A 20,730-nucleotide genomic window follows, 5' to 3' on the forward strand; every position below is an offset into this window, starting at 1 on the left:
GATGGCCAGGGACCGTGGTGCCATGGTCATGTGCTCCGTGACAGTCTCAGTTCAGGCATGGGAGACTCGGTTCCTTCCCACTGTGCTCTGTTGGCACTGACCAAAAGCATCTTAGAGGAGGAAAGGATTTATGTGGCTTACACTTCCAGGTCATGGTTCATTACTGAGGGAAGTCAAGGCAGGAGCCTGAAGGCAGGCCTGTTTGTCAGTCCACATATATTACATCTAACCAGAGAACTCATTCACAGCCAAGGAAGTACAGCGGGAGCCATGGGGAACACAGCTCGCTGGCTCATTCATAGCTTGTGCTCAGCCAGCTTCTGAATACAGCCAGTGACCACTCCTGTAGGGAATAGTGTTGCCCACAGTGTGCTGGGCCAATTAATAGTCAAGACAACCCCCTACAGACGGGCCAGTCTTCTTTGGTCAATCCCTGACTTGAGACTCCCTGAGGTAATAATAACACCTCTGAATCTTAGACTGCCTTACACTTTCCAGAGTCCATGCTTGTGACACATGACCATAGAAACCACGCAGTAGCTATACATTAAACACAAAGCTTGATCTCCCGGGATGTGGGGGAGATGTATGCAGATGTTCTTCCCGTCACCTTTAGCATCTCTCAAGATTATCTTTTCTTCCCTGGGATCTCTTGCCGCCCTGTAACAGGTATCACCACAGCTGGAAAACAATGGCCAAGAAATTGAGGAGGGTAGAGATTCCACCAAAGGTCCTGAGGAGGATGTCACAACTGAAAGCGAAGGCGGATTTGAAGGAGAAATGGTGGATGCTGAGAAAGTCAGCACTGAAGGGGAAGCCATCTCTGAAGAAGAAGTGGAGTCCATTGGAGAAATTTCCCCAGTAACACAGGTGGAATTCATTGGAGAGGCCTCCCAAGAAACAGAGGTGGAATTCATTGGAGAGGCCTCCCAAGAAACAGAGGTGGAATTCATTGGAGAGGCCTCCCGAGAAACAGAGGTGGAATCCACTGGAGAGGCCATACCAGAAAGGGACATTGAATCCATCGGAGAAGCCACCCCAGAAACTGACGTGGAACCCATTGGAAAGACCACGGCGGAACTTGAAGTTGAGTCCATTGGAGAGGACAACTTGGAGACCGATGTGGACTCTGTCGGAAAGCCCATCTTAGGAATAAACTTGGGACCCACTGAAGATGCCATGCCACAAGAAAAAGTTAAACACGCTGGAAAAGCCAGACCCCAAGGGGAAGTTGAATCTTCTGGAGAAGCTGCCTCAGAAGGAGAAGCTGAAGTTTCTGACCAAGAGAAAGAAGAAGAGCATTATATCTCTGAGCTGGAGGAGCTCTCCGAGATAATCAATTCTCCTGAGTACTTCTACTCTGATGTCAGTCCCTGGGAAATGGGTACAGAGGAAATAAATGCCTCACTAAAACCCGACATACCCCAGCAGGGCATATACGAGTCCACAGAACCTACGGAACTCCCAGGGCCCACAGAGCCCACAGAGCCCGCAGAGCCCGCAGAGGACAGCACAGTAAGTGCCTCTCGGTGTTTGTACAGCCTCTTCTTGCCCATGTGGCCGTCACCCCGTGAAAGGAGCTTGTGGGGATGTGTTCAGGTGCTGTGATCAACACTGTGATGTCCAAAAACTTGGAGAGGAGAGGGTTTGTTTGGTTTACACAACCTGACCATAGTCTGTTGTGAAGGGAGGGCAGGAACCTGGAGGCAGGAGCTGAAGCAGAGGCCGTGCTTCTAACCTGCTCTTGGCTCACTCATGTTGCTTCCTTAGAGAGACAAAGGCCACCTGCCCAGGGCTAGTGCAGTAAATGGTTTGCTCTGCCCTCCTACATCGATCATAAACATCCCACACACTTGGCTGCAAGCCAATCTGGTAGGCGCATTCTCCCAAGTTGGCCAATGTTAGGAGTCTCTTAGCAAATGTAGGTCACTGCTGAGAGCTTAACCCCCAGATCCAGGTTGCCACATGCAAGGCTGGGGGGGGGAACAGTCTGTAGCCACCATCCACATGTGACTGCTCCCAGGTCTCCAGTCTTCCAAAGCAGCGTGACCCAAAAAGTCGCAGGGATGGTGTGTGTGCCCCTAAGTTCATTTTAGGTAAAAAAGGGAAAGGGACTGAAATTCTTTTATTCTTTTAAATTTATTTATTTATTATATATGAGGTAGCCTTCAGACACACCAGAAGAGGGCATCAGATCCCACTACAGATGGTTGTAAGCTACCATGTGGTTGCTGGGAATTGAACTCAGAACCTCTGGGAGAGCAGTTAGTGCTCTTAACCACCGAGACATCTCTCCAGCCCAAGACTGACATTCTTATTTCTCAAAATTCAAGTGAGCTGGCCATGGTATCAGCCACCTACCATCCCTGCACCTGCCCAGAAAAAAGACTGAGGCAGGGAGATCTTGTATTCTAAGACTGACTGAATTTCTTAAAGACTTTATTTCAAACAAAGCAAATCTAACCCCTATACATCCAAAGTGTCATCTGTTGTTAGTGGCTAACATTTTTATCTTTGTTGATTAGTTGATTGGTTTATTTGTTTTGGGGCTTGAAGCTAGGGGCCTTGAACCTGCTAACCCACCACCAAAACTTAAAGCAGGTCACAAACTTTCAGGGAGAAAAAAAAAAAAAAAAAAAAAAAAAAAAAAAAAAAAACCAGAAACACAGTAGAAAGCATATTTTATTGTCTTAGGTGCCAGAGGTAAGTTTCGAATCTGCTTTGTCACCTACAAATGCTCCTTGGTTCGTACAAAGCACTAAGTGACCTTTTCCTGGGGAGATGCCGACAAATATCTCCTGGCCCCATTCAGTGAATCAACAGCAGGCTGAAGTCATGATTCCACAAAAGTCCAGTTTGGAGAACCAGTGAGCTTACTGGGGTCACGTACAGGAGCGGTGGATGATTCAAAAGCAGCAATGTCCCCCAAAAGTCCAGCTCAGTATTCTGGGGTTCCTTACAGGACCCATAGGCAAGTCACCTTCCCAGAGTCAACTCTCTACAGCTATTACTCCTCCTCCTCTTCCTCCTCTTCCTCCTCCTGCTGCTCCTACTACTACTACTACTGCTCCTCCTCTTCCTCCTCCTGCTGCTCCTCCTCCACTTGTTCCTCCTCCTTTTCCTCTTCTCTTCTTTCTCCTCATGCTCCTCCTCTTCCTCCTCCTCTACTATGCATAGGCCGTTGGGACAGGGTCTTGCCAGCCTAACTTTAGGTGATGCTCTCACACTTAGGTAGACTTTTGAGGTCCGGTTTCCCCTGCCCTACATCTTTGTTAATTGCCCAGGCCACCCTGGGCTATATAAGAGACTTTGTCTCAAGTCGGGCAAACAGCTGGACATGGAGATCAAGGGAAGGTGTTTAGATGGGAAAAGAGAAAGTGCTCCCCCAGGAGGCCCTTGCTGGAAGTGCAGAGAGTGAAGGCTAGCCCCTATGAGAACGTGTTCAGGCCACTCTTTCCAGCCTCTGGGGCCTTCCAGGTCAATCCAGAACCTTAGTACGTAGGGGACACAATTGCACCCAGGTCCAAACCATAGAAGTGCTCATTGATTTGTTCCTGATATTCCTTCTGTAGGCGGGACCCCCAGAGCCTTCCCCTCAAAGAGTCTTTCCTATGGGGGCAAGGCACCGCTTCAGACTGAGCATCGTGGGAAGTCTGACTCCCTCGGACACTGACGATCTTCCTCTGGAAACAGAAGCTCTTCAGCAAGAGCCAGGTAACTGGTGCTAATGGCAGTGTTGTCCTGACAGCAGCTAAGCCGGCTCCTCTTCCTTTCTTCCTCTCTGTAGGTGAGGCTGTTCAGGCCACACCTGCCTCATTTCCCTGATGCCAGGAGGCTAATGATAAACAGGCAGATGCAGACAGCTTTATTTACTATGTGTCTCTTTCAGTTAGTCCTCACCCAGACCCAGGGAAGTGCAACTGTTACCCATTGCCCATTATAGAGCCAAGGACCCCAGGATACATCCAGTAACTTATTTCAGACCCAGTGAGGTCCCAAACACCCACGGGCCTGGCTGACTTTACCCACTTCCAACTGCTCCCTAGTCTCTGGAATGAAGCCCTGGGGCAGCTCCCCGCACCTCGGCTGAGTGTAGAAGGGAACACATGTGTCCTTGTCCGACCATGTGTGTGTGGAGCAGACAGAATTTGCACTCTCCAGGATGGAAATGCACACGTGCTTCAGTTCATAAAGCCGCAGGTTATTAATAACGGATATGAAAACGGGTCCATCTAGCCCAGTAAGAAATGGGACAGTGGTCCTGGATGCAGCTCACTGGCGGGACTTGCTTGGCACACATAACACCCTGGTGCACAGAAATGGACGAGGTGCTTCACACCAGAGTCACAGCAGTGTAAAACCCGAATCAGGAGGAGCCTTGAGCCATTAAGCCCCAGACAAACCTAGGCTCTCAGAGCAAGGTGAGTCGGGTACAGAGGAAGCAACAGTGCAGACACTGCAAGTCCTTACCACCGTCACCATTATCCTGCCTGTGGGATGGATGCATGAAGGGGCAGCCCCTGGAGAACTGTCCCCTGGAGGTCTGTCCCACACACACTAGGGCTGCAGCTTCTGATGCCACAGGTGAGCTCACACAATGGCAAATGCCCGCCGGGCATGTTGGTTAGTTCTCCGAGTGAGGCTGCTGTCTGCTGACTGGCCCTGAAGGACCCTCTTCTTCTTCTCCAGAGAGACTGCAAAATTTATTCCTGGCACTCACCTGTATGGATTTCCTTGTTTGAAACAGGCTGGTGGGGGCTAGAGAGATGGCCCACCAGTTAAGAGTACATGCTGCTCTTCCAGAGGTCCTGAGTTCAATTCCTAGCACCCACACCAGGCAGCTCACAACCACCTGTAATTCAAGCTCCAGGAGTATCCATCTCCCCTGGTCTCTGTGGGCACTTGCCTTTTTGTCCACAGACCCACACGCATAACAAAGAAAGTAATCAATAAATAAAGGTCAGAACAGTCTCCCAGAGCCCAGGATAGCCTGAAGCCCTTATGTGTCTTAAGACAGGTCTTGAATGCCTAAGCGCTAGGATTATAGGTGTATAGGGTGATGCCAAGCCTTGTATTTTGTTTGTCTTATCTATTCAGTGCTGATCTGCTGAGTACCTGTATTTCAATTACTACTCCGAGCAAAGACACAGCCAGTGTGATAACTCACACCTTTAGCCCCAGAGATGCTTGGGAGGCAGAGCATCTCTGTGAGTTCAAAGTTAGCCTGATCTACATAGTGAGTTCTGGACCAGCCAGGGCTACATGGGGGAGACTCCTGGTCAAAAGAGATTAGTAACCACATACAGCAGAAGACAAGGGTCTCCGTGACCTAATTTCCAACCTCATTTCTTCAATCATTTTAACGGTGTGGTGTTCACACAATAGCTCTCATGAGTGTAGTGCTCAAGGGGACCAGAAGAGGGCATCAGATCCCCTTGAGCTGGAGTTAGAGCCCCGTATTAACTGCTTGACAAGGGTGCTGGGAGCCAAACTTTTGTCGTCCAGAAGGAAGGGCAGCAAGCATTCTAAAAACTCTGAGCCGTCTTCCCAGCTCCTGAACTTAGGAGCCCCCTTTCTTTCCACCCTTCACCAGAGTCTCCATCCACTGCTGGGATGTTGTTTATCCCGTGGGATGTCTGATACCTGGCTGATACCATGGGCAAGCCTGAGAACCTGCCACTGGAACGCTCTCTCCTTGCTTATTTCCAATATGCCCACACCCCCGAGAACATGACAACCAGGCTTTGGTGACATTTGCTATCTCTCCCTGACTGGCCACTCTACAGTGCCGTCAACTTCCAGAGTCCATGAAGAAACCCGGATACAGTTCCTAGACCAGATCCAGACCCTCAGCCCCGAGGACGAGTCCCTGATTGAAAGTGCAACGTCTGAAGGAAGTGACGAAGCAGAGGAGGAAGGCACCCAACTGATGGTGCTGGACCCAGACCATGTAAGAAAATGCCCTGGGGTTTTGCTTTCCCCCATGGGGGGGATACCTGAGCTCTTACCCTACCCCCCCAACCCCCGCCCCTTTCTGCCTCTGCCACGTGGCTCTTTGTTCCTCGGCTACCCCTCCTGTGGCCATGGAAGAGTGCTGTTTACTGGCTCCCTTCCCTGTGGCCTGCTCTGTTTGTTTTCTTTTACACCCCAGGACCCATGCCTAGGATTGGCACCACCCACAGTGGGCAGTGCTCTCCCAAGTCAGTCACCAGTCATGAAAAGGTCCCAGTCTTGCCTATAAGCCAGTCTAATGGGGTATTTTCTCAGTTAAGGTTCCCTCCTCAGATAACTCCAGTTGTGTCACATCAGCAAAACAAGCTCAAAAAACACCCTCGACTCTCCTCTTTTTGTTTGTTTTGCTTTGTTTTGTTCTGCTCGAGGGCTGACGATCCTCTGTGAGGGATCTGGGCCCTATAGGATATTGAGCCAAATCTCTGACCTATTTTTCCAATGTGTCCAAACTATGCAGGTTGTGAGAGGGAGGCAGGGATAGCATCACTTCCTCCTAACTGTCATCCACACTGAGGGTCCTCCGTCCAGTCCCACAGTACAGGAGGATGGCAGGCTTGACTTGATCTTAGAAAGCTGTAGCGCTCCAGGGAGCACAGAAGGAGCCCAGGGCATACTGGGAAAATCTCCTGGGCCCTCACTTGAAACTGCAACAACTCCCTTACTCTCCCTGGTAAACGTAGGCTGACCCCCTCAGTGGCCACATCCTTCAGCCAAATCTCTGCAGTGTCTGGTGGGCCAAGAAGTGGCCCAGGTTCTGTGGCTTCCACTTGGTTGGGTGCAGGTCCCCTAACAGTTGGAGCAGGCGCTTACCCTGGCTCTGTTGCCTGCCTGCCTGTGGATCTTGTTCTCCTAACTGGGTTGTCTTGTCTGGCCTCAGTGGGAGAGAATGTACCTAGTCTTGCAGTGACTTGAAGTGCCAGGCTGGGTTGGTATGGGGAGGTGAGCCTCCCCTTTCTCAGAGATGAGGGGGAATGGGAGAAGGGGCCATGTGAGGGGAAACTAGGAGGAGTTGTCTGCAATTGGGATGTTAATTAATTAACTAATGGAGAAAAAAAGGAATATTGGTTGAGAAACCATCTATGTCTGTCCATTCACCACCCCCCCCCCACAGAAACAGACAGACTGAGACAGAGGTCAGAGAGAGAGGGAGGAGGAGGGAGAGAGGGAGGGGGAGGAAGATGGGGAGAGGGAGAGAGAACAGCCACTGGACTACTCAGCTGAGCACTGCTACCTTGGACATGAGAGGAACTGACTGCTGTGGTTTTCTGTTGCCTTAGCCCCTGATGATCAGATTCCAGGAGGCTCTGAAGAGCTACCTCAACCGGCAGATGGACAAGCTGAGGCTGGACATCCAAGAGCTGGTGCGTTCGGGTTCCTGTCTTCCTCCCATCCGGGTGGGCACCCATGGACCTGCGTCGACCCTATCTCCTTCTCCGATACAGGATGTGGCCACCAAGCAAATCCGAATCCAGAGGCAGGAGCTGGGCGTAAACCTCTACGGGGTCCAGCAGCATCTGGCCCGCCTGCAGATGCAGCTGGAAAAGAGCCATGACCGGCACACTCTGGCAGCCTGCGAGCGGGGGAGGAAGGAGGAGGAGCTGCAGAGCGCCCGCTCCCTCTACAACAAAACCTGCGCTACCGCCAGCGAGGAACGAAAGAAGTGTAAGGCACCCCGTGAACCCCGAGACCCAGCGCCTACCCCCTGAGTGTTTGCGTGTCGTTGAAGACACTGGCAAAGCAGTGACGTTTGCAGGAGGGGTTACCACTTTTTGTGGGGGCGAGGGAGGTCCTGCAGTGTGGTTCACTGGGTAGAGCAGGAAAGGCTGAAACCAACAGGGTCAGGTGTGGAGACTCCAAACTGGATGTGTAGAGGGTCCACAAGGATGCAGAGCAGGCGGGTGGGACTCAGGAGTGGGAGGGACTGTGCTGCTGGGCACCGGAAGTGTCCCAAACCGGACAGCGGCAGCCAAAGGTGCTGAGGGACAGCGGAGAGGAACCCAGGTAGCCTGGGATCACGTGAGATGGCCTCGCTATGTTCAGCATCCCCACTGAAGCCACGCCCCCTCACCGAGCAGAGAGCTGAGGACCTAAGGGACAGCGAACAGCAACCCTCGCACCTGGCGCCCGTGCTCTTTGTGTGTTACGATGTTACTCTATTACTAATATAATAGAAAAAAAGTAAATGGAACAAAACAGGTGCTCTGCTCTGGCAGGATGCATTTTGAACCCCGACAAAATGCAGGTGAGAATTCTAGGCTTTCCTTTCTGTTTGTGTGTTATATTCTATTACAGAGTCTGCCAAGACATTGGTAATGAACAGGGTTTTGTTTTATTTTTTATTACTATTTTTTTTTAATTTTTGGAGGCAGTGTGCCCTGTAGCCCAGGCTGGCTCCGAGCTTGTTATGTGGGGTGACTTTGGATATCTGCTCTTCCTGCTTCCATCTTCTCTGTGCTGGGACTGTATGTCCTGTGCCACACTACACCCAGTACACAAAATGCCAGGGGGCAAACCCGGGGGCCTTCATGCACACCGAGTAAGCCGCCCACCAACCATCTGTCACCTGACTCTGGAGAAGAACGTCTCCAAGGTGGAGGGACCAACATATGTCTAGAGATGCGCCATCTTAATGGCTGAAGGGCATAGAGGAGAATGGAGAGAGGACCAGGGACGGGCAGCTGCAGTCTCAGGCCCCGGGCACCCTACGCTAATCCGTCACATCCAGGGCATAGGTGTGGGGCCTGTGCACGTCCCAACTTGCAGTGCCCCCCTCCCCATCACTGCACTGCCGCACACGGGACCGGACGGGGTTCCCAGCAACTGTATCTTTGAGAGATGGATTCAACCTCTGCATCAAAAGAAAGCACCAAAGGAAGGGCGTGGCGCTGAAACTCAAGCCCCCACTTCCCGTTATTACGGACCTTGGAGCATGCTGCGGGCACACACCACTGTCCCTGCCATCCACCGGCTGTGAGGCCCACGGTCACAGAGCCAGAGGGGCATCACGCTACATGGTTCTCACATACCACGGCCCATGGAGCAGACGGACTTCTGTCCCTTGAAGGGCTCCCTTAAGGGCGAGGCCACCCCTTCATCTCCCCTTTGGTGTACAATAGACTGCAGGGTAACATGGTAGGACAATGCCAGAGGAGCTGTGTAAGAACGCTGCCCACTGTGCTTTCGTGTCAAAGGGCACTCAAATCTCTTTCACGAGCCAGCCAACGAAAGGCGAGTGCCATGGGTAGAGGTGAGCACTCGAGAGGAGGAAGACGGGTTCCGGGCAGTTACATTTGAAACCGGTTTCTGTTCACTAATACTCGAAGGGATGAAAAATTCAGAAGAAGAATTGACACATCGACTCAGTCACTCACTTGGCAAAGACGAGTTGACCTTGGCTGACACGCTTAGGCAAGTGTGTGATACACACCCCTGCTCACTCGAGTGGGAGCAGGGGATAGCCTGCTTAAGTTGCCACACTGAGGTCCCAGACAAGGTTGTTTCATCAACAGACATTACAGGACCGTCAGGACCGGGTCCTCCGAGGCCCCCCGAGATCCCGTGTGGCCGCCCCTCTGTGTCCTGCTCTCCCCTTCAGAGGATTGGAAGACTACCATAGTGACCAGACTAAATCTCGTTAGCCTCTCTAAAGACCCCAAGCCGAGTTCGGAGGGTGGTCAGGCGGCACCTACCCCTGGGGCAAGCGTCCCCTGCTTCCTCCTACTCTTCATCTGGAGAAAGGATCTCATCCGTGAGGGTTGGAACAGACAAGTTCACGAAATATGAACTGTCCCCAAATATGTCTGAGCTAAAAAGAGCAGGGGCAGGGGGTGGCCAGTGAACTCTCAGTAGCTTCAACTGCCTCAACAAGTGTGTTGGGCGGACAAAAGGTGGGTCAGGAGGAACAGAAGAAATACTCAGACATCACAGACAAGAAGCTAGTACGCTGTGCTGACAGTACCAGGCTCTCCGCAGGCAAACGGCTGAAACCAGAAACAAAGGACCCCCCCCCACCCCCACAGGCAGCCAGAGGAAGCATCAGATTGTGCAGGAAGAGATCCAGTGCTCCGGGGAGAGACCCGGTGCTCCAGCCAGACTCTCTTCTTCCCAGGAAACCTTCCTGCACAGGAGCCAGCTCGTGCTCCAGCGCCACAGGACTTCCCACATCACCATTTAACGGGATTTTCTCAAGCTTAAACTGCATCCTTCAAGGACATCTGACTCCAACACAGCCCTCTCTCAATGACCAACACATAGTTCAGCTCACTATAGATCACAGAACAAAGAGTGTTCTTTCTATCATCTGTCTGTCTGTCTAGCTCTTGTCTGACTATTTGTTGTTGTGTTTTTTGGATTTTTTTATTTCTGAAAGATTTATTACTACTTTATGGGTAGAGTGTTGTTGTTCTGAGACAGGGCCTTACTGTGTAGCCCTGGCCGTGCATACCTGGATAGTCTCCTAGTGGAAATCTGACAGAGAGAGACAGAGAGAAAGAGACGGGGGTGGGAGGGGAAGTCCCAGTCCCAGTCCAGATGTAGCGGTACATGCCTATAATCCTAGCAGCCCTGGGAAGGTGGTGGAGGCAGGAGAACCAGCAGTTTGAGGTCACTCTGAGATTCTCTGAAAAATAAAGAACCTTCTCCACCAGAGCCTGGTGCCACAGATCTTTAGTCACAGCTCTTGGGAAGCAGAAGCAGGGGGATCACTGTGAGTTCCAACAGCCTGGGAGGCCTGATCCACATAACCCGTTCCAGGCAGCCAGGGTTAGAAGAGTTTCCAGTTTCTCCATGAAGGAGGGCACAGGGCAGAGAGCTGTCCCAAGGGCCCCAGGCCCTAGGATGGGCAGTGCTGAGAAGCCTCCTTCTCCACAGTGGCGGCCCTGCAGACAGAGATGGAAAGTCTGGCTCTGCACCTCTTCTACATGCAGAACATAGACCAGGACGTGCGCGACGACATCCAAGTCATGAAGCAGGTGGTGAAGAAGACGGAGACCGAGAAGATACACGCCGAGATAGAGAAGAAAAAGCAGGTATCTCTGGAAGCCATTGCCAAGAAACCTCTGCTCCACAGGAGGTGGTCAGCCTTGCCTAGACCTCAGCTGTGGACAGCTCCTTACGCCACTTTCTGTCTCTCAGGACTTGTTTGTGGACCAGCTCACGGAAAGAGCTCACCAGCTGGAAGAAAACATCGCCCTGTTTGAGGCTCAGTACTTGTCCCAGGCTGAGGACACCCGGGTTCTCAGGAAAGCAGTGACTGAGGTAAAAGCCACCTCTGAAGCCAGCGGGGGCAACCTCCCCCCTCCGCCCCCCACTTTGCCTGTACCTGGCCTGTAGGCTCAGCCAGACAGCACCAGCGTGTCTCTCTGTTAGCCACTGCCACCAGCAGTTTCTCCATCCCACCCCACCCTCTTCAGGCCACCACAGAGATTGACACCATTGCCATGGAGAAGAAGCGCATCCTGCAGCAGTGGACCACCAGCCTAGTGGGCATGAAGCACCGTAACGAAGCTTACAGGACCGTGATGGACGCACTCAGGTACCACCCCGGGAGGGGGGCTGCCAGGGACACCGTGGGCCGGGTGAGCTGGGGTCCGAGGATTGCCAGCAGAGCAACTCCACGCAGGAGCAGCACCAGGACGGGCTCTCCGCTCCATCCACACCGTGTCCCCAGCACCGGAAGAAGCCAAGTCCCCAGGTCAGGCTTCCAGGCAGGGTGTCACAAAGAGATGTTTATCTGGGGGAGACAAAGGTACCCCTTCGGCCATCATTTTCACCATCTAAGCAGGAAACCCCAGCCCTTCCCCAGTCGGTCCAGATTGTTCTGCCCTGGGGCCGCATTCCTGCAAAAATCCTGTCCCAATTCCCAGGAAAAGAAGGGGTAACCAGAAGCTCCCAGGTGTTGGGAATTTGACCCCAAAGGTGGCTCATGGCTCTTGGGCTAGTCCTCTCTACCTTGGCGCCCGGTGGCACCCGGCACCCACAGAGGCTTGAGCCATGGGAGAAAGACTGGCTGCAGCCCACCAGTCAGTCAGTCCTGAGAAGATGGTCAGAAGTTAAAAGCACATGCTGTGCTTCCAGAACATCTAAGTTCAGTTCCCAGCACCTACATCAGGCAGCTCACAACCCCGTATAACTCTGGCTCCCGGAGGCTCAACACCCTCTTCTGGTCTCTTTGGACACCTGTGAGTGCATGTGCACACCCAGACACATGCATATACAGACACACACACATACACACAGAGAGACAGACAGATACGCATACAGAGACAGACAGACATTCACACAGGAGCAAACATATATACATATATATACATATATACAGAGACGGACAGACAGATGCACAGGCACACACATACACAGATACACACACATACAGAGACAGACAGACAGAAACACACAAACATACAGAGAGGCAGACAAATACACATACAGAGACAGACAGATACACACTTACAGAGACAGACAGATACACAAACACACATACAGAGACAGATAGATACACAAATGCACATACAGAGACAGACAGATACACACAGAGACAGACAGACAGATACACAATCGCACATACAGAGACAGACAGAAACACAAATGCACATACAGAGACAGACAGATACACACTTACAGAGACAGACAGATACACAAACACACATACAGAGACAGACAGATACACACACACAAATACAATGTTGTAAAGAAACAGTGAAGACCAGGAGTGCCGCTCAGTAGAGACGGCCTGCCCAGCACGCATAGGGTCCAGACTCCATTCCCTGCGCTGGGAGCAAAGGGCTGAGGTGTGTGTGTGGCGGCTCATTTAACAAACAAAACCACAATTTTTTTTGTGGATAATATAGGACTTAAAAATCCATCTTTGTTTGGTTTTTGTTTTTGTTTTTTAGTCAGCGATACTAATCCAAAGGTAGCTTTGTGGACCTGTCGGGGGAAATTGTGCGCAAAGATTGTTTGTGCCTTAAATACACAGGTGGAGGGAGCAAGACCAGCTGGGTGAGTGCAGCCTGGTTCTCCTGCCTTCCTGCAGTTGTTGTTTGTTTAACACACGTGTGCATCTGTAAGCATGTGTGTGTGTGTCTGTGTGTGTCTGTATATGTGTGTGTGGTGTATGCACACATGTGTGCATGTGTGTGTCTGTGTGTGCATACATGAGTGTCTGTGTGTATCTGTGTGTGGTGTGTATATGTGTGCACACATGTGTATGTGTGTATTTTTGTGTGTCTGTGTGCACATGTGTGTGCCTGTGTGTATATAAGTGTGTGTATCTGTGTGTGTAACTGTGTATGAGTGTGTGGTGCGTTTATGTGTTTGTGTGTGCACACATGTGTGTCTGGGTGTGCACATGTGTATATGTATGGGTGTGAGCATACATGTGTGTATGTGTGTATTTAAGACAGGATTTCACTGTATAGCTCTACCTGGCCTCCAAAGGACTATGTAGACATGCTGTCCAGTAAATCCCCCCGCCTTTCAACACAGCATGCTACCCCGAGCCTTTCTTCTCTGCCCAGAGCAGTCCCTGAGTCACCTGAGCCATGCTCCAGTCACCCAGTGTTTGCTCAGAGGCTCCTGGGTGCTGGGGGTAGAGGGTTGTCACACTTCATGACCTTAAGCCACTGCATAGGCCAAGTCTGGGCTTGTTCTGACTGCTGGGCGCCATGCAGCCTTTCCACATTATTATCAAGTCAGGAGCTTCTGGCTTCCAAAGGGCACACATTTGTAGTCAGTGCCAAAGAGAACTGCAGTGGTCACACACGCCCAGTGGCATCTTAAATCCCTGACATCTTGCATGTTGTCTGTCACCTGCTAAGATCAGACCAGTTAGACTGTGGGGAAAGTAAGCATCTTGTATTTTGTGGTTTTGCTTGCTTGTTTTTGAGACTGCCCCACTCTGTAGCCCTGGCTGTCCTAGAACTTGCTCTATAGACCAGGCTAGCCTCAAACTCAGAGACCTACATGCCTCTGCCTCTGAGAGCTGGGATTAGAGGTGTGTGCCTCTGCTGGCAATACTCTGCATTTTAAAAGATTTGCTCCCAGAACATCAGGTGGAGGGAGATCTTAGCAGTCTGTGTGCATGCTTATACACGTAACCAGTAAACAGGTCTCTGCCTCTAACTGTAGCTGACATGCCAAGGCCCCGGAAGCTAGGAGGCCATCTTTTGATAGGATCACATGGGCCTAGGAATTCAAGGTCAACCTGGACATCATAGTGAGAATATTCCCCTCAAAAAACTTGGGTGAGCCTGCTTGGCCGGCACCAACAGGCCATGAGGACTGCTCACTGTCTGGCATGGTGGTGAGTTCAAGGCCAGCCTGGTCTACACATAGTGATCTCCAGACCAGCCAGGGATACATAGTGGGGCTCTTAAAATTCTTGTTTTAAATAAGAAAGATGAAGGTGCTAACCCCAGAATTGTCAGGATGAAAGGAGTAAAGTCTCACACACAAATAAAAACGCCAGCTTCTGTCTCCAGGCGACATGTGCTGGGGGAGTTGCTTGTCTGGTGACCCCGGGCGTGGAGCCCAGTGCTCCGTACATGCTAGGCAAGTTCTCTACCACTGAGTTATATCTTCGTCCGTCTGTCTGTCCGTTATTGCTAAGCAGGCATTACTCTGTAGACTTGGCTGGCCTTACAAAGTATAGCCAGCCTGCTGCTGCCTCCTAGGTGCAGGATTATGAGTGGGTGCCAGCACACTAGGTCACTTTTGAGACAAAGAGTAACTGGAGTGACGGGCCTGTCCTGCCCAGCAGGCTCAGCATCCACGTTCTTAAAACACAAGCTCTTCCACAGCAGCATGTTGTGGGGGTCACACTACCCGCCCCAGCCAGACAGGTGACTTAATGACCTGAGCTTCGGTGTCTGCATCTAGAACAGGGCAACACCATCCTGACAGGCAGGCGAACTTCCCAGCGCAACGCCTGGCCCCTGGGTCCATTCCTTTCTCCTCATAATCGTAACAGCAAAGACTCGTGAACTTGGGTCCTCAACAGGTCCCAGCAGTGGTCCCACTGGTGCACTAGAAAATAGGTGTCTTGGCTATGAAATGCACGCCACACTAGCTCGAGGAGCTGAGCTCAGCCCCACAGACCCATATAAGAAGGCAGGGGAAGAGGTTTCCAGAGACAAGGTTTGTCTGGGTGGCTCTGGGCCACAGACACTCCCCTGCCTCTGCTTCCTGAGTCCCGGGATCAAAGACACGTGTCACCACACCTGGATAAATATTTATTTACCTATTTTACGTATTTAGTGTAGATGAGTGTTTTGTCTATGTGTATCTCTGTGTGACACGCATATGTCCAGTATACACAGAGGCCAGAAGACATCCGATCCCTTAGAACCAGAGTTATGGATGATTGCGAGCCACCGTGTGGGTAGCAGGGAATCGAACCTGGATCCTATGTGAGGATAGCCAGTGCTCCTAACCGCTGAGCCACCTCTGCAGCTAAGGGTGCACACACTCTTATAAAATCTTTTAAAATGCAGACTGGGGAGATGGAGGTGGGGGGAGCCCTGGAGCTCCCTGGTCAGCCAGCCTAGCCATATCAGGTTCAGTGAGAGAACCTGTCTCGAAAGTTAAGGCAGGGCCAGGGGGATGGCACAGCGGGTAAAAGGATTCTATGTGCTGGCAAGTTGGATGACCCGAGTTCAATCCCCAACACCCTCGTGGTTAAAGAAGAGAAATGACCCCCCACCCAAGGATGGCCTTCTGACCCGTACACATGCCCCGAGGCCCTACACAAAATTAATAATTTTAAGTTTTTCTAAAAAGATATATAAAAAGTACACTGTTGCTGTCTTCAGAAACACACCCCAGAAGAGGGCATGAGATCTCATTACAGATGGTTGTGAGCCACCATGTGGTTGCTGGGATTTGAACTCAGGACCTCTGGAAGAGCAGTCAGTGCTCTAACCGCTGAGCCATCTCTCCAGCCCCCTACATTTAAGATTTTATAAAATTTAATTAATTAATAAGTTGTAGTGGCAAGTGCAGGTTAGATATGCTGAAGAGCCAGAGGCAGGAGGATCACGAGGTTGAGACCAGCCTAGGCCACACATTCAGGCTGCAAATGTGACTCAGTGTGAAAAGATACAAGTCATCCTCTGGCCTTCACACATGTGCCATGACACAATAAATAAACGGCACATACGTGAATAAGACTTTCATGTGTACACACGCACACAGCACACACACTGTACTAGTTGGGTTTTGTCATACCTGGGTCACGTAGGGAAACAGGCCGAGCAAGCCAGTAAGAAAGCAGTGTTCCATCACAGCCTCTGCTTCAGTCCCCGCATCCAGGTCCCCTCCTTGTCCTCCCCTGATAACGGGCCACACATAACCTCTGAGCCAAGCCAACCCTTCCCTCCCCAAGTTGCTCTTGGCCGGTGTTTTATCATAGCAGTGGAAGAGCAAACTAGAAGGCGCACATACAGAAATAAACAGCAGTCAAGAGTTGGTACCCAGGCTGGAGAGATGGCTCAGTGGTGAAGAGCACTGACTGCTCTTCCAGAGGTCCTGAGTTCAATTCCCAGCAACCACATGGTGGCTCACAACCATCTGTGATGAGATCTGATGCCCTCTTCTGGTGTGTCTGAAGACAGCTACAGTGCATTTACATACATAAAATAAATAAATACATCTTTTTTCTTTAATCTTAAAAAAAAAAGGAATTGGCAACCAGATTATCTCTCTGCGAGGAATCCACTGGTGAAACCCCTCTGAGTGGAAACCGGCCATGTACCCCGAGCCTCTGGTGTCTCGGCTGCGACCAGCTTGCCTGTAACCACCTTTACTCCCCTGTGTTTTCAGGGAGTGTGAGCATCAGGTGAAGTCCATAGACAGTGAGATCGAGGCGTACAAGAAGTCCATCATGCAGGAGGAAGAGAAGAACGAGAAGCTGGCCCGCCTCCTGTACCGTGCAGAGACGGAAGCCACGCTGGTGCAGAAAATGACCACCCAGTGCTTAAGCAAGCAGGAGGCTCTGCAGACTGAGTTTAACACATACCAGCTCGCCCTGCAGGACACCGAGGAGATGCTGAACAAGGGCTGTGTGGTGAGTCGTGGCCCCAGCCCCCAGCCAGCCCAGGGGAGGCCATTCCCGGACACGACCAACACTCGGCTCTTGGCAGGAACACTCGGCCATCTTGAGCGAACTCCAGGTCACCTGTCAGGCTGTCCATCAGGAGCGGGAGCTACGGCAGAAGATGGACGCGTCGATCCTGGACAAGCTGCAGGAACACGGGACTTCCAGCAAGATGACCAAGTACTTTCAACAGCTCCTTCGGAAGCTGCAAAAGGAAAACACCAACCTGGTAGGTGGCCTCAGCAGACAGAACAGGGCCTGGACTGGAGCCAGAGACATGAGCAAAGGCTTCCGGGGTGGGGGGGGAGGGGAGGGCTCATTACTTTGTTTCTAGCTGTCAAAACAATACTTTCTATACATATTTATTTACTTTGAGATAGAGTTTCTCTACTTAGCTCTGGGCCGTCCTGAGAGTTGGTATGTAGACCAGGCTGGCCTGGAATTCAGACATCTGCCTGTCTCTGCCTCCCAAGTCCAGGGACTGAAGATGTGGGCCGTCCGTGTAGTACCTGTACCTTGATGACCCTCTGGAGCCCCGCCTCTTTCCACTTCCCTATCCTTTGCATTAGGCCAGCAACGCTTGTAGCGCTCACTCTGGCCATGGTGTGGCGCTGGTGGGCAGGGACACCTGGGAGAATGAATGCTCTAACACGCGATAGAGCCCAGGTATTTCTCATGGCCCGACCTGAGCCCGGGTGAAAGAAGGACGCGGGATTGGAAATCCTCTGACTTTATCACGGAAGGGCAGCAGCATCTCTGCGTACTTTAGATACTTTCCTATAGGAAGTTGTCCAGAGAATCCCCAGCCCTAGCCTGGAGTCAGGAGACAAGTGTAGGAGCTGATGGGGTGGGGCCCAGGGTTCCAGCGTAGATGACTGTTGGCCCTGGCCCTGACTAGCTTTCCCAACAGCGTTGGCCTCGCCCTCCTTGTGCATCCACTGCTGTCACTGTGACTCTCCACTCCTCACCTTGTCTTCTGCGGCATCTCCAGGCCTCTTGCTGTAGTGCCCACCTGCATGTCACTAAACAGCAGCCGAAGCAAAAAACAAACAAACAAAAGATGTGGACCATCACACCGGGCCCTATAGTTTATTTAACTAATTATTTAATTAGTGTGCATACTTTCTGTGGTGCTAGAGACTGAGCTTCCAGCACATGCCAGGCGGGGGATGTACCGATGAGAAACCCTTGGTCTTCCTTTTCCATCTTCCTTTTTTTTTTTTAAGATTTATTTACTTACTTACTTACTTACTTACTTACTTATTTACTTATTATAAGTACACTGTAGCTGTCCTCAGACACACCAGAAGAGGGCATCAGATCCCATTACAGATGATTGTGAGCCACCATGTGGTGCTGGGAATTGAACTCAGGACCTCTGGAAGAGTAACCAGTGCTCTTAACCACTGAGCCTTCTCTCCAGCCCCTTTCCTTCTTTCTTAAGACACAGTCTCACGTTGCTCCAGCTAGCCTCAAACTCACTCTCTCTCTCTCTCTCTCTCTCTCTCTCTCTCTCTCTGTGTGTGTGTGTGTATGTGTGTGTGTGTGTGTGTACAAGACCTTAAATTTCTGACCCTCCTATCCCACCTCTTAAAAGTGTTGGGATTATAGGCCTGGGTCACCACACCCAGTTCACTGGGCCCAAAGAGTGGCTGCATGCCTCCCCAGCTCCCCACAACATGTCTTTGTTTTGAGACAGGGTCTAACTAAGTTGCCCAAGCTGGCCTTGAACTGATGCTGTAGCCCACGCTAGGCTCAAACTTGAGATTGGCCTGGCTCCGTTAGCCTCTTGAGCAGCTGGGATGACAGAGACAGCTAATTGTATCTTACTGTAGAAAACCGGGCCGTGGGGGGAGCCGGCATGTGGTCCCAGGCTCTGCCCTCCAGCACGGGACAGGAGAGGGGAGGAGGAAGCAGGGAAAGGACACAGAAAGACTCAATGAAAACAGTAAGAGGCTGTATTACTACTGGCCAGGAAACCCCTTCTGTGTTTCTTCTGTACACATTTAAACACACACACACACACATACACACACACACACACACACACATGTGCCAACACAGCATTCTCATTAAATATCTGGCTTCGGGTCCAATCAAATACATTTTTTATTAGTTTCATTGAACTGTGACACAGTTTGCCTTAGGGTCTCACTGCTGTGAACAGACACCATGACCAAGGTAAGTCTTATAAAGGACAACATTTGATTGGGGCTGGTTTACAGATTCAGAGGTTCAGTCCATTATCATCAAGGTGGGAACATGGTAGCATCCAGGCAGGCATGGTGCAGGAGGAGCTGAGAGTTCTACACCTTCATCGGAAGGCCACTAGCAGATTACTGGCTTCCAGGCAGCTAGGATGAGGCTAGCCCACACCTACGGTGACACACCTACTCCAACAAGGCCACACCCACTCCTAAAAGACCACACCCACTCCAACATGGCCACATCTACTCCAACAAGGCTACACCTTCTTATAGTGCCACTCCCTGGACCAAGCATATAGAAACCACACAGATCTCTTATTTTTTGAGACTGGTCTCTTTCTGCAGCCAATGCTGGCATCAGACCCATGGCTATCTGTGTGCCTTTGCCTCTCAAGGGCTGGATTATGGGGTGAGCTCACACGCCCTGCTCATTTCTTCCTTTGTTTCTTCACATGGTAGGATCCTGCTGGAATCTCTGTCTTAAGTAGCCCTGAAGAGGACATTGCCCCAACCCCTAAGGGAGCAATGCCACCTGTATCTGGCTGAGGACACTCCCACAGGAGGGCTACTCCCTTATCTTCTCACACCACAATCTTAGGAAGAGAGTCCAGCCCCAACGCAGGCCGACCAGCGCAGGTCCTTGCTATCAGCTGCTCCACCTTGTGCAGATACACTTGCTACATTTTCAACCCCAGCTGTGCCATCCCAGCCCAGGCTGGTCACCCTGGCCACTGGGACATGGGGAACACAGGTCCCTTGAAAACCTGACCCTCAGCACTCCATCTGGTTAGGGCCTTGGGCAGGCTGCTTCAGGACCTGGGAGATCAGCTGTCTTTCCTCTTCTCTCCAAGGTGGCAGAGGATCTGACCTGCCCAGTGGCCAGCAGCCACTGTAGGTTGATGTCAAGGTGGTACATGACTGGACAGTAGAGAGTAGGCGGAGTCAGAGTTCTGTTAAGGAGAGAGGAAGTGGAGAAAGCAGGAGATTCAGGAGGAAGCAAGATGGAAGCAGACGTGGATATTTCTCTCAGCGCATCTCTAGTTTTGATAAGGTTGTTATGATTATTTCTAAGGGTCCCTTTGGGTCTATTTATTTTGTCTAGACGGGCAGTTTATATCTTTGCCCACTGGTTGTAAGCTTTTTGTGCAGAGGGTTTGTGGATTGATGATTTAACATATAAACCTGTTTGATAAGTTAATGCTTGTGGAGTCATGTTTTACCAGGCCCATAGGATGAGATGTGTGGGTACCAGGCTTGGGAACTAACGGCTTAGGGGACTGCGCTCCAGCTCCGCACTGGAGCGGCTGCTAGCAGCTCCTGGAGCGGCGTCCGAAGAATGAGACCGTGTGCAGTTATGTTAACAACAGAACCACCACTCCTTACACGGTGGCTACTTGTTAGAAACAGAAGCGGCTGTTG

At 51.2% G+C, this 20,730-nt stretch overlaps 1 protein-coding gene across 2 annotated transcripts in view; it reads left to right on the top strand.

Moving 5' to 3' along the window:
• The window catches only part of CCDC40 (coiled-coil domain 40 molecular ruler complex subunit), a gene marked incomplete at both ends in the record, with an annotated part of 36,887 nt that overhangs the window by 1,582 nt on the left and 14,575 nt on the right, over positions 1-20,730 (top strand). For both annotated transcript variants that reach the window (XM_080922694.1, XM_080922695.1), the window contains 10 exons: positions 670-1,515; positions 3,573-3,714; positions 5,787-5,950; positions 7,290-7,373; positions 7,455-7,674; positions 10,882-11,039; positions 11,146-11,268; positions 11,424-11,545; positions 16,831-17,074; positions 17,151-17,333. In XM_080922694.1, coding sequence (XP_080778820.1) covers positions 670-1,515; positions 3,573-3,714; positions 5,787-5,950; positions 7,290-7,373; positions 7,455-7,674; positions 10,882-11,039; positions 11,146-11,268; positions 11,424-11,545; positions 16,831-17,074; positions 17,151-17,333 — 2,286 coding nt within the window. The remainder of the gene's footprint in view (positions 1-669; positions 1,516-3,572; positions 3,715-5,786; positions 5,951-7,289; positions 7,374-7,454; positions 7,675-10,881; positions 11,040-11,145; positions 11,269-11,423; positions 11,546-16,830; positions 17,075-17,150; positions 17,334-20,730) is intronic.

This window comes from Micromys minutus, assembly GCF_963924665.1.
Source record: "Micromys minutus genome assembly, chromosome: 10".
In the NCBI taxonomy this organism is placed as follows: Eukaryota; Metazoa; Chordata; class Mammalia; order Rodentia; family Muridae; genus Micromys; species Micromys minutus.